Here is a 13,756-nt window from a genome sequence, read left to right on the forward strand (position 1 = left end):
GTGAGAAACAGATCAATACTTAAGTATTTTCTTACTATCAATCTCCACGTTCACTATCACATTCTTTTTCTTTTGTTTTTGGTGATTGGCATTCTTTGTGCATATCGCCAACTACTGGGCAGGGAGGAGAATTTATTGTAAAAAAAAGGACTTAAATATTGTTTCTCACCCACACCTATCATATCACTTCTGAAGATATGGATTTAACCACTGGGGTCATATGGATAACTTTTACGCTGCCTTTTTGTGCTTTCTGGACCTTCAAAGTTCTGGCCACCATTCACTTGCATTATTTGGACCTACATAGCTGAGATATTCTTCTAAACATTTTTGTGTTCTGCAGAAGAAAGAAAGTCGTACACATCTGGGATGGCATGAGAGTGAGTAAATGCTAAAATAATTTTCATTTTTGTGTGAACTATCCCTTTAGGTGGAATGTGTGCTCTAGGGATGGCTTTGGATCCTCTTTGCTTCCTGACATTGTTCTCGTGTTGAGAAGGGCACGAGGGGCAGAAAGCCAGGGGGGAACGTGTCAAAGCAGGAATGTGATTCTAGTAGCTCCATTGTTGTTGATGTTTTGTAAAGTATCTCTTAATTTGAATTAGCAGATAACTCTTTGCCTGGACTGAAACATGGTTCCAAAGCTGGTTCACATTTTCACCCTTAAGTAATGTGAAAAAATTATTTATAACAATGATAGAGGCTCTTTGTTGTTGCTGTTGTTGTTGTTGTTAATGAGACCCACTAGAGTGAGTTTTACATTAATCTGTATGTGTCCTCTTCCAGATGCAGTTGTGGATCTCACAATGACATCTAACGGGGCCACGTCTGCTCATAATTTCCGCCTCTCCTGCATTTCTGGAGAGCGTGATGCTGATGGCATTCAGCTGAGCATCAAGAAGGACAACAGTATTGTCCGTCGTGTAGATCCACCTTTCTTTACTGTGGAGAGGCCACAGGCTCTAGAAGTGGTGGCTTTTGGATTTACGGGCTTTGATCACAGTGGAATTTTCTACTGTCACTCAAAAAGGGGCACTGACCAACTTGGCAATGTTACACTCATCAACAACTTCAGCAGAGGTATGAGCAGGACAGAAGCTTAACAAACAAATTCTGAGCTCCTCTTAAGACTTTGTTTAGATATTTGTCAAACTAATCAGACTGGAAAAAAAATATTATCAAATGTATTATATTCGATTATTATTATTATTATGTTTTACAAGGTCATTTTAGACCAGTGAGGGTCTCTTTGACGGCCAGTAAAGGAGACACAGTGCATCTAACCATGGACGTGCTTGGGACAGATCGAAGAGACATTGCATGGAAATTCAATGGTAAATATACAGTAGCTGCAATCAGAAATGAGCCAAATCTAAGCTAAATAGAAAGATGTTGGAATGATTTTTAAGGCAGTGATTAATGGATAGTTAATGTTTTGTGCAAATTAATTAAGCAATGAACAGAGTTTAAATTATAAAGCATTGTGTCGTCTCCATATTTAAGACAATATTCAGAAAATTCATTTGTCTCTAGAAGCTGCAGCCTTACAACCACAACAATGAAACTTTGCACAACTTAAGCAGTTTATTATACAAATATGCTATTCAGATATTAAGAAGAATAATAGCTTTTCTGATTGGACCATTGATTGCAGATTTTAAAGCCTATGTGTGTTGATGGTGTCGCAGTGTTATTGAATATATTTTTCAGGTCGTTTTAGTGGATTACTTTCCAAATGTTAGCATAATGTTCTTAGTGTCAAAAAAATGTCTATGATGTTACCTTCTTACCCCTTCTGAGCAACTGAGCAGAGAATTAGTTCAGACATATTATGCATAGTACAGCAACAAAGGTTTATTTTGTATCTAAATAAATAGATGAGCAATTTACAAGCAAGTATGTCCTGATTTGATTTAGGTAACTATTACTACATGACACCTATTGCTGATGTTCAGAACCGCACAGCAGTCCTGGATCTGGAGAACATTGATGAAAATTACGCAGGGATCTACAGTGCCAGCTATGTTGGGGACAGTGCTCTCTATAGTGCCTTGATGCATCTCATCGTTCGTGGTAACAGACTAATCAGTATTTTACTATTTTTAAGATATGCATGACATTGTATTGTACATTATATCCTGTCTGTTTATGATTACCTTCAACCTTGTATTCTCCAGAATGCCCAAAGAACAAATGGGGCTCAGACTGTGACAAGGACTGTCCTGAGTGCTTGAATGGAGGCATATGCCATGACAAACATGGAGACTGTGTCTGCCCTCCAGGCTTCATGGGAGTGCGCTGTGAGACAGGTACAAGAGGGCATGTAACATTTAGAGTTGAATTCAATCTGAGAATAATTTGTTTGAAACTGATGCTTTATAAATCTCCTTTATTTCAGGTAAGCTTTTGTAGGGACTATGTATGGCTATGCATTTAAAGGAATAATGAACCCAAAACACCCTCATGTTGTTCCAAACATGCATAACTTTCTTTCTTCTGTGCATCACAAAAGGGGAATATGTTGGCCTCTTAAAATATCCATAACATTTGTCTGATTTTGGTCTTGCAGCCTGCCGTGAAGGAATGTTTGGCCGAAACTGCCAGGAATCCTGTAAGTCAGTGAGTGGTTGCCAGGGCTTGAGTTTCTGTCTCACGGATCCTTATGGGTGTTCCTGTGCCAGCGGTTGGTATGGAGATCGCTGTCGTAAACGTAAGTTCAACATAGGATCACTTTAAACAATTACTGTTCACAATACAGTGTATAATTTGGACCCTGCATAAAACATTTCATTCTGAAATTAAAATTTAAACAGGTGCCACTGGAATCTGCCAGTAAAAATTCAGCATCCATCATTCCAACCAACATAAACATTCCTTACTGCTCTATCCAACTGTTCTCTAGTCTTGGTAGAGTTATACAAACATTTCCAAAGCCTTCAACTGCTGATATGTACTACAGTATGATAACATAGACCTGTTAATACTCTTCTTATTTTAAAAGCCTGCCCTGAAGGAATGTACGGGGCTGATTGTCTTTTAAGTTGCAACTGCAAGAACAAAGGGAAATGCAATCGCTTCAGTGGCTGCCAATGTCCAACAGGCTGGAGAGGCCAGCACTGTGAGAAATCAGGTCAGCGTTTAAGACTATGTTTCCATCAGCTCTAAAGCCTATTACAAAAAATAAACCAGCATTGTTGGTAATTAGTATACTTTGTGATTTGTGTGCTGGACCCTAGCATGAGATGATGGTGTGTTGGTGTCCCCACCAGGATTGCTAACTATCTTAACCAATAAGACTTCCTTATGGGGCTGTTCACACAAAACGTGTCTTAGCGTCCTTCTGCATTTGAATAGTTTTTCTTTGTAAACATGCATCTTTGACTGTTACACTGTATGTTTTCACGCTGTGCCGAGTTAAAAACGTGTCATGAGACACCTGCACTCTGATATATTCGTTGATCTGCATCTAGTTATTTTAGTGCAATAACGTGTTCAGTTGGAACAGCCCTTTAGTCAACCAGCTTCACCAGAAAGGCTATGCTGGTCCACCAGCTTCCAGCTAGGATGTCTAAAGTTTGTTCCTCATGTCTCATGGAACTCTCTCCTCATTCCTCTTTCAGATCGTGCACCAGAGATTTTGGACATGGCCAGTAACCTGGAGGGGAACCTGAACTCCAGCCATAAGATCACATGTTCTGCCACAGGCCACCCTCTGCCCAGCCACATGAGCATTGAGCTACGCAAGCTGGAAAGCACTGTGCTTAAGGTGAAACTGAGATGCATTGGAAGTTTAAAAGAATAATTAACACAAAATTGACAGCTCTGTCCTCATTTACTCACCCTTTCTTTCGTGGAACACGGGTAAAATTAACCAAGGTTTTACTATAGTAATATTGCAACTATGTTTTTTGGGCAGAAGCTATAATTTTAATGCAGTTAACCATAGTGTTACTACAGTAATATGCTGATAATATAGTAACCATGTTTAATTTTGCGGTAACTATAATTTTCAACAAAATGCAACGCTGATACAATGGTTACTGTAGTAAAACCATGGTACATTTTTTAAATATCATCTAACACTATTTGCCCTTAGTTTAAAGAAGATACATTTTGTTGCTATTTACAACCCCAATTCCGAAAATGTTGGGACAGTTTGAAAAATGCTAAGGAGTGATTTGTAAATTATATTCACCCTTTTCTATATTGAAAGCACTACAACTAAACATTATATGATGTTTTACCTTGTGAATTTCATTGTTTGTTTTTTATGTACAGTCATTTCAAATCAGATGATTGCAACACACTCCAAAAAAGTTGAGATGGGGCAATTTAAGACAAATAACAATTTGACAAGTTAAAATAGCAAGGCAATGTGAAACAGGACATGTTAAACAGGTGAGGCAGTCGTGTCATAGTATACAAGGAGCCACCAAAAACAGCCTAGTCCTTCAAGAGCAAGGATCATTCGAGACTTGTCAGTATGCCAACAGATGCTTCAGCAAATAATCCAGCACTTTGAGAACAATGTTCCCCAAAGAAAAATTGGAAGGATTTTGGGCATATCACCCTCTACAGTGCACAATATAGTTAAAAGATTCAAGGAATATGGTCAAATCTTGGTGCGTAAAGGGCAAGATGAAAACCACTTCTGAATGCGCGTGATCTCTGATCCCTCAGACATCACTGTCTTAAAAAACATCATTCATCTGTAATGGTTATCATGAACATGGGTTTGGGATTACTTTAGTAAACCTTTGTTAGTCAACACCATTCGCCGCTGCACCCACAGGTGCAAGTTAAGACTTTACTATGCAAAGCAGAAGCCCTACATCAACACTCTCCAGAAGCACAGCCAACTTCTCTGGGTTTGGTCTCATCTTAGATGGAAAGTAGAACAGTGGAAACGTGTTTTTTTGGTCCGATGAGTCCACATTTCAAATAGTTTTTGAAAAACACAGCCATCGTGTTCTCTGGGCCAAAGAGGAAATGGACCATCCAAGCTGTTATCAACATCAGATCCAAAAGCCAGTGTCTGTATGGGCCAGGGTGTGTCAATACCCATGGCATGGGTAACTGGCACATCTGTGAGGGCATCATTAATGCAGACAGATATGTAAAAATTTTGGAGCAGCATATACTGCCATCCCTTTTCCAGGGACTTCCCAGAATTTTCAGCAGGACAACTTCAAACTACATACTGGCCGAATAAGCAGAGAGTGCGGGTGCTAGATTGGCCTTCCAGCAGTCCTGACCATCTCCAGTTGAGAATGTGTGGTGCATTATGAAGCGCACAATACGGCAACGAAGACCCCGTACAATTGTGCAGCTGAAGACCTGCATAATGGATGAATGGAGGAAAATTCCACTTTTTAAACTTAACAAACTTGTGTGTTCAGTGCCCAAATGCTTAATAAGTGTTATTAGAAGAAATGGTGATGTTTCACAGTGGTAAACACTCAACTGTCCCAAATTTTTTGGAGTGTGTTTGAATCATCTGATTTGAAATTACTGCACATAAAAAAATAAATTAAAAAAAAACAATGAAATTCACAAGGTAAAACATCATATAATGTGTAATTGTAGTGCTTTCAATATAGCAAAGGATGAATATAATTTACAAATTACACTCCTTTTTGTTTTTATCAGCATTTTTCATACTGTCCCAACTTTTTCGGAATTGGGGTTGTACACTTAGTGAAAATTGCATCAATTGCTATTTTTACTTATAGTGTAAATAGCCTCTGCCTTTTTTTTTTTTTTTTTTTTTGGATGACTGTTCCTTTAAAACCATGTAAGACAGGAATGTTACAGTTGATGACAAGTAGTCAAAGTAAGTTAGAAAGAACTGTAGTGTCCATAGAACTTTTTAATGTCTTGTTGATTGTTGATTTAATATCCATTTGTTTGTCTGTGTAACACAGAAATATCTCTCTTTTTACTGATTCCTTAGGCGTCCCATACTACCATGGATTCAAAGAAAAGCACCGCTCAGTTTGAGATCCCACATCTCTCTGCAGAGCATAATGGGGTGTGGGAATGTCGAGTCTCCACCAATGGTGGACAGGACTCTCGCAAGTTTACTTTAACTGTGAGAGGTAAGGAGAGTTTTATTTTTAAATAGTTTCTTACTAACACGGGTTTTCTCTAGTTGAATTGCCCATCAATTTGCCCTTTATTGTGAACTAGAGCCACCCTACCCAACCACTACTCCTAAACTGCTGATGAGGAGTAGCAAACAACTGGTTGTAAAGCCAATGGACACTTATGCGGGTGATGGTCCAATTATTTCCACTAAGCTACTTTACAAGCCAATGGATACAGGAGACTCCTGGTCCTCCATCATAGGTAAGGGATGCTAATTTTGCCACAACTAGTTCTGTTTTTAGTAATTCCCAATTAGAAATGCATGTATAATGTATACACAGTGTTGAATAGATTACTTCTAAAAATGTTATTTGATACTTTTTAGGTAGTGTAATCAGATTACTTTTGGATTACAGATTGATAACTTGCATGTTTATATTGAATAAAACCAATTTACACTCCTTTCGTTAAACATTACTTAACATCAAATCAAACAACAATTTGGTGACTCGCGATTCTTTAAAAGTCAAGATTGATAGGTCATGTAATCTATTTATTCATGTTACCCATGAAAAAGTGACTGCAATCAGATTATGCACATTTAAAATGTAATGTAATCTAATTACAAGTATTTTATTTTGTAATTTGATTATGTAGTCCAGATTGCATGTAGACCATTACTACCCAACACTGTGTATATAATGTAGATGAGTACAGTCATATCAAAGGAATAGTCCACCCAAAAATGAAAATTCTCTCATCACTTACTCACCTTCATGCCATCTCAGATGTGTATGACTTTCTTTCTTCATCAGAACACAAAATGAAGATTTTTAGAAGAATTTCTCAGCTCTTTTGGTCCATACAATTCAAATGAAAAGGTGCCAATATTTTGAAGCTCCAAACATCACAAAGGTCAGCATAAAAGTAATGCATATGACTCTAGTGGTTAAATCAATATCTTCAGAAGCGATTTGATTGGTGTTGGTGAGAAACAGATCAAAATTTTAGTAAAATTTTTACTATAAATTCTCCTCCCTGCTCAATTTCCATTTTAACTTCTACTTTAACATTCTTCTTCTTATGTTTTTGGTGATTCACATTCTTCATGCATACGACCCCTACTGGATAGGGAGAAGAATTTCTTGTAAAAACTTCTGAAGATATGGATTTAACCACTGGAGTCTTATGGATTATTTTTATGCTGTCTTTATGTGCATTTGGCACTGCCTTTATGTACATTTTGGCACCCATTCACTTGCATTGTATGGACATACAGAGCTGAAATATTCTTCTAAAAATCTTAATTTGTGTTCTGAAGAAGAAAGTCTTACACATCTGGGATGGCATGATGGTGAGTAAATGATGAGAGAATTTTAATTTTTGGGTGAACAATTCCTTTAATACGCTACTATCAGAGGAGTGGATTCTGGGAGGATGAGGGAAGGTAACCCCTCACCCCCAATAATCAAGACTAGCAAGTATAGCCCCCCCCCCCCCCCCCATGTTCAAACAAAATCTATGCCCTTGACTACTATATATGCCAGACATGCCATGTATAATCAGTGCTTCTTATTCTCTGTTAAAGTGGACAGCAAAGATCCCATCACATTGATGAACCTGAAGCCATCAACCAGATACCATGTCCGTGTACAACTTACTCGACCAGGGGATGGAGGAGAGGGTCCTTTGGGTCCAGAGACAATCATAGAGACTGACTGTCCAGGTGAGAGTAAATCAAACTAGAACACAAAATGGTGAAATGACTGCTATGTTATGGGTGAAGTGGTGCTCTGCTGGTTCTTAAGAAAGTAAGGATGGAATTTAATGTGGATATGATTGTCAATATCTGGGGATTCAGATTGGAAACAAGTAAGCAGGTAAACAATATTTAGAACGTTGAATAGACTTGTTCTTAGTGTTAACTTTAGATGTGAATATAGGACTTAGGTACAGACTGTGAGAGCAGTATAGTGTTAAAAGGAAAGTTCACCCAAAAATTAAAATTCTACCACCATTTGCTCACCCTTATGTTGTTCCAAACTCGTATGACTTCCTTTCTTCTGTGGAACACAAGTGGTGGTTGTAGTAGATGCCGCGGACAGCCTCTGATTGCGTATTTTGTGTCGCTAGAGCCCACAGCCAGGCCGGAGATTGATTCCAGCTCAGTGGAGGGGCGTAACACCACCATCAGGTGGTCTCTGATTGACGGGTCCCACGAGGCCACTGGCTTTTTAGTGCAGCTCTTCGGCCCACATGGAGAGAAGCTATGGGAAGAAACCACCTTGCTAAATGTGCTCTCCATCAAGCTCTACAACCTGGAGTACCACAGGGACTACCAAGTGGTCGTCCTGCTGGTAAACTGCGGCAGCCGTGGGCCCCCTTCAAAGCCCCACCATATCCATATCTATAAGCAGGGTAACCGAAATCTTGCAAGTAGGCGCTCAGAATCAAAGTGGTAGACTTTAAATAGTATATGAATGTTGGACACTAGACTGGATGTGGTGGCAAAGAATAACTCATAACTGTTTCCGGCCCATATATTTGTAGTGTTTAAAATGGGGCGTTTTACTTTTGGTTTGCTCTGCTATGTTGTGTTTCACTTTTCAAAATGCTGTTTTATTTTACTATGTCTGTTTGTGATTCAAGAGAAAATAGGTTGAAATATGATGACATACTGTATGTAATTTTTTAAAGCTGAAGTCTGTAATGTCTGCCCCACTAGCCTCAACAAAATGTACAGTTTAAGTCAGAAGTTTATATAAACTTAGATTGAAGTCATTAAAACAAATTTTTTAACCACTCCACATATTTAATATTAGCAAACTATAGTTTTGGCAAGTTGTTTAGGGCATCTACTTTGTGCATGACACAAGTAATTTTTCCAACAATTGTTTACAGACAGATTGTTTCACTTTTAATTGATTATATCACAATTCCAGTGGGTCAGATGTTTTCATACACTAAGTTAACTGTGACTTTAAGCAGCTTGAAAAATTCCAGAAAATGGTATGAATCCTTTTGGCAGTTAGCCAATTAGCTTCTGGTAGGAGGTGTACTGAATTTGAAATGTACCTGTGGATGTATTTTAAGGCCTACCTTCAAACTCAGTGCCTCTTTGCTTGACATCATGGGAAAATCAAAAGAAATCAGCCAAGACCTCAGAAAAACAATTGTGGACCTCCACGAGTCTGGTTCATCCTCGGGAGCAATTTCCAAATGCCTGAAGGTACCATGTTCATCTGTACAAACAATAGTACGCAAGTATAAACACCATGGGACCACGCAGCCATCGTACTGGAAGGAAGGAGACATTCTGTTTCCTAGAGATGAACGTAGTTTAATGCGAAAAGTGCAAATCAATCCCAGAACAACAGCAAAGGACCTTGTGAAGATGCTGGAGGAAACAGGTAGACAAGTATCTATATCCACAGAAAAACTAGTAATATATCGACAAAACTTGAAAGGCTGCTCAGCAAGGAAGAAGCCACTGCTCCAAAACCGCCATAAAAAAGCCAGACTACAGTTTGCAAGTGGACATAGGGACAAAGATCTTACTTTTTGGAGGAATGTCCTCTGGTCTAATGAAACAAAAATTGAACTGTTTGGCCATAATGACCAGCGTTATGTTTGGAGGAAAAAGGGTGAGGCTTGCAAGCCAAAGAACACCATTCCAACCGTGAAGCATGGGGGTAGCAGAATCTTGTTGTGGGGGAGCTTTGCTGCAGGAGGGACTGGTGCACTTCACAAAATAGATGGCATCATGAGGAGGGAAATTATGTGGATATATTGAAGCAACATCTCAAGACATAAGCCAGGAAGTTAAAGCTCAGTCACAAATGGGTCTTCCAAATGGACAATGACCCCAAGCATACCTCCAAAGTTGTGGCAAAATGGATTAAGGACAAGGTATTGGAGTGGCCATCACAAAGCCCTGACCTCAATCATATAGAAAATTTGTGGGTAGAACTGAAAAAGTGTGTGCGAGCAAGGAGGCCTACAAACCTGACTCAGTTACATCAGTTCTGTCTGGAGGAATGGGCCAAAATTCCAGCAACTTATTGTGTGAAGCTTGTGGAAGTCTACCCAGAAAGTTTGACCGAAGTTAAACAATTTAAAGGCAATGCTACCAAATACTAACAAAGTGTATGTAAACTTCTGACCCACTGGGAATGTAATGAAAGAAATAAAAGCTGAAATAAATCATTCTCTGTACTATTATTCTGACATTTCACATTCTTAAAATAAAGTAGTGATCCTAACTGACCTAAGATAGGGAATGTTTTCTACGATTAAATGTCAGAAATTATGAAAAACTGTGTAAATGTATTTGGCTATGGCGTATGTAAACTTCTGACTAAATGCAGAAATAAACAGCTTTCAAACCTGAATATACCCTCCATCTTCCACTGGTCAAAGAAAAAAATAGTCCCGCCTCAAACTTACACCATTGGTTGATTCAGTGCTGGCTGGTCAGGACGCTCAAACAAACTTCAAAGCAATGTTTGAAAGCCCCACAGAGCCACAGTGTTTGCACTTATCGAAATCAGCCTATGAATAGCTTACTTATAGTTAAGCTAGGAAACAAAAAAGTATATTAACTTAAGAATTTTACACACATCAGCTTTAAATTGTTGTTCTTGAATGCCACTCACAAATGGTGCAATTGCATATGATCTCTGTGCAGGCCCTTCTTCTCCACGTAACGTTCAGGCTGATGCTGTGTCCATAAGTGTGGTCAGGCTTCGTTGGCAGCCCCCTGAAGACCCCAATGGAGGCATTGTCAAATACAGCATTGAATACCAGCCAGTGGGAAAGGGCAGCTTGCACCCTTGGGTGGACACAGATGATGGCAACAAAACTACGAAAGATGTGACATCTCTCAATGGGAGCACCTTGTACCAGTTCAGGGTGAGAGCTTTCTCCAAGGTGCCAGGAGAGTGGAGCAAGTTTGTACAAGCCAGGACCCCAAGAGATGGTAAGAGACTGTAGTGAATTAGTAAGAGAAAGACATGATGTTAACTTAGACATAAAGTTATGAAGCTTTTCTAAATCAACTGTTCTATTTAAAGGGACAGTTCACCCAAAAATGAAAATTCTCTCATTATTTACTCACCCTCATGCCATCTCAGATGTGTGTGACTTTCTTTCTTCTGCTGAACACATCAAGTGCGGTGATGGGGGTGTGGCCAAGCAACGTTTGCAGAGAGCGAGGCCGGGAGAGACAGAATGGTAAGGATTGACACCTGTGGGAAATCACCTCTAACGGCTGTTTTGTGTTTGCAGTGAGAGTGGAGAGAGATAAAAGGGCTATTCAGACCGCCGGAGGAGAGAGGGAGAGATGCACGCAGCAGTCCAGTGTGTGTGAGTTCACTGGTTTACTGAAAAGCAATCCTTTGTGTGTTAGAAAAAAAGTGTGTAAAATAAAGATTTATGTGGACAATTTACATGGCCCCCACTTCCTCCTTCAAGACTAAGCAAGAGACATTGTCACAGTGGTGCTGAAACCCGGGAATTAGGAGGAAGAAACACCGTTGTGGAGTCCTCGCCGCTGGCCAAAGTAATCAAGACCCTTGCCGGCATCCACCAAGCCCAACATCAGGCTATGTGTGGAACAGGAGCAGCGGTTCCAGGCGCTGTTCCAGGCTCAAGCAGAGGACCGGCAGGTGCTACGGAGCTTCGTACACCAGGAGGGGTCTTCAGCCACTACCCCGGACCCATGGCCATGCTGCACATCACGCTGACCAAGATGGGTCTGCAGGATGACCCGGAGGCTTTTATCGAGCTCTTCGAGCAAACAGCCAAAGCGTGGAAGTGGTTGAGAATCCAGTGGGCGGTCCGCCTACTGCTGCTGTTGTCCAGGGAAGCCCAGCTCGTGGCTCACCAACTTCCTGTGGCCAACCTCCTGGTGTATGAGGACTTGAGGAAAGCCATCCTGCAATGGCTCAGTCGCAGACAAGAACAACATCGGCAACACTTCCACTCGTGGACGTTTGGTGAGCACGCCTCCTGTTCGCATTCGCACATCAGCTCTGTGACAACTGCCGGAGGTGGCTGCTGGCTGAAGAACACAGCGCCAAGGAAGTGCTTGATCTGGTGGTACTGGAACAGTTCATCACCCGGCTATCAAAAGGAATGGCGGAGTGGGTCCAGTGCCACCACCCAGCTTCTCTGGATGAGGTGGTCCAGCTGGCTGAGGACCATATGGCGGTGTATTCGGGGGCCAACGAGCCCTCTTCTTCTCTCTCTCTCCCTCTCTCTCTCCTCCCTCCCACCCCCCTTCCCTCATCCTTTTCCCAGAAATGGGGAATTCCTACCCCAAAACCGGTTCCCCGGTCCCGTGGGCCATTCAACTATAATCCTCTCCGCTCTCCATCACAGGCTGGCAAATATGCTGCCATGGGTATGCGCATGAAGTTTGAGCCAGTCTGCTGGAGCTGCGGGGAACCTGGACATTTCCAGGACCGATGCCCCACGATGGAGGTGGAGACAATGGTCCAGGTCCCCAACGTGCCACAGGCTACCCCCGATCAAGCAGGAGTGTATTTAGAGTATTAAGGGGGGTACATATCAAGCCTTGGTGGATTCAGGTTGTAATCAAACCTCCATTCACCAAAGCTTGGTTTAGTCCAAGGTTAAAGGGTTGGTTTAGTCCGGGGATATCCAAAATTACCCTTTAGTGTCTATTCAACAGTCACTATAGTCAGTCACTATTCAATTTTGGGGACAATAACATAGTTTCGAGGCTGTGGTTAATTCCAGAGAAATCAGCAACATCGACTTGATTGAGATGGAAGAGAAATCTTTTCTCTCTTCACTTCTGCAGGCAAATGGATGAAGATGCGGATTGCTCGGCGGTCTCCTTTGGATCCGTTAGAGTGTTCGGTGGAACACAGAGTAATCTCAACTCGTCCAGTGAGATGGAGATTGTATGGCCACAGTTTCAAGTCGTACATTACTTCCTTGTGCCACGAAGCTGCACCTGAGAGCAGCGAAGAGCTGCGTCTACGCACGGCGGCAAAGTTGCTGGAAGCAAATCCTGGAAGCATTTCAGAGGTATTTCTACTCCTGATGATGTCATGGTTGAGGTACGTTCTGTCGTGTGCCTCATCCAGTAGGAGTTGAGAGTTCGATCCTTTAGTGAGCAAGGCTTCATGGGATTTGTAGTCCGTTTTGGACTCCCTTTGATTTTGGTGCGGTTTTTATCAGTAAGATTTATGACTTGATATGGGGGCCTGAGTTAGGTTTTACGACTGTGTTAGGCCTGCCTTTGTCTTCTATCTGAATACATGAGACCCAACACTCGACGTCCTACGGGAAATTTGGGAGGAGGGACCTTCAAACAGCAAAAACAAAATTCAATAAATTTTTATTGAACTCCACATACTGGGGCAGTTAACACAGGAGAATTTGCTCCAGGCTCAAAAACGTCAAAGCCGGCTGTGTAATTGGGTACTCGGCTATGGGAATTTGCACCGGGAGATAAAGTCCTTGTATTACTCCCCACATCAAACTTTAAATTACTCACCAAGTGGTAAGGGCCATTTGAGGTCACACAGCGAGTTGGGGAAATCGATTATGAGGTGAAATGAACCGATAGAGGCGGAGCACATCAGATTTACCACCTCAATCTCTTAAAACCGTGGAGAGAGGCGATCCCCGTGACTTT

At 41.1% G+C, this 13,756-nt stretch overlaps 1 protein-coding gene across 4 annotated transcripts in view; it reads left to right on the plus strand.

Moving 5' to 3' along the window:
* tie1 (tyrosine kinase with immunoglobulin-like and EGF-like domains 1) overlaps window positions 1-13,756 on the plus strand; it is a 33,596-nt gene that overhangs the window by 717 nt on the left and 19,123 nt on the right. For 2 of the 4 annotated variants that reach the window (XM_051707769.1, XM_051707772.1), the window contains exons 2-13: window positions 787-1,080; window positions 1,224-1,334; window positions 1,918-2,073; window positions 2,178-2,309; window positions 2,570-2,710; window positions 3,002-3,130; window positions 3,621-3,766; window positions 5,954-6,098; window positions 6,190-6,348; window positions 7,676-7,813; window positions 8,221-8,523; window positions 10,775-11,065. In XM_051707769.1, coding sequence (XP_051563729.1) covers window positions 787-1,080; window positions 1,224-1,334; window positions 1,918-2,073; window positions 2,178-2,309; window positions 2,570-2,710; window positions 3,002-3,130; window positions 3,621-3,766; window positions 5,954-6,098; window positions 6,190-6,348; window positions 7,676-7,813; window positions 8,221-8,523; window positions 10,775-11,065 — 2,145 coding nt within the window. The remainder of the gene's footprint in view (window positions 1-786; window positions 1,081-1,223; window positions 1,335-1,917; window positions 2,074-2,177; window positions 2,310-2,569; window positions 2,711-3,001; window positions 3,131-3,620; window positions 3,767-5,953; window positions 6,099-6,189; window positions 6,349-7,675; window positions 7,814-8,220; window positions 8,524-10,774; window positions 11,066-13,756) is intronic. The other 2 variants (XM_051707770.1, XM_051707771.1) reach the window with 2 other exon arrangements.

Source organism: Myxocyprinus asiaticus, chromosome 9 (genome assembly GCF_019703515.2).
Source record: "Myxocyprinus asiaticus isolate MX2 ecotype Aquarium Trade chromosome 9, UBuf_Myxa_2, whole genome shotgun sequence".
Lineage (NCBI taxonomy): Eukaryota > Metazoa > Chordata > Actinopteri > Cypriniformes > Catostomidae > Myxocyprinus > Myxocyprinus asiaticus.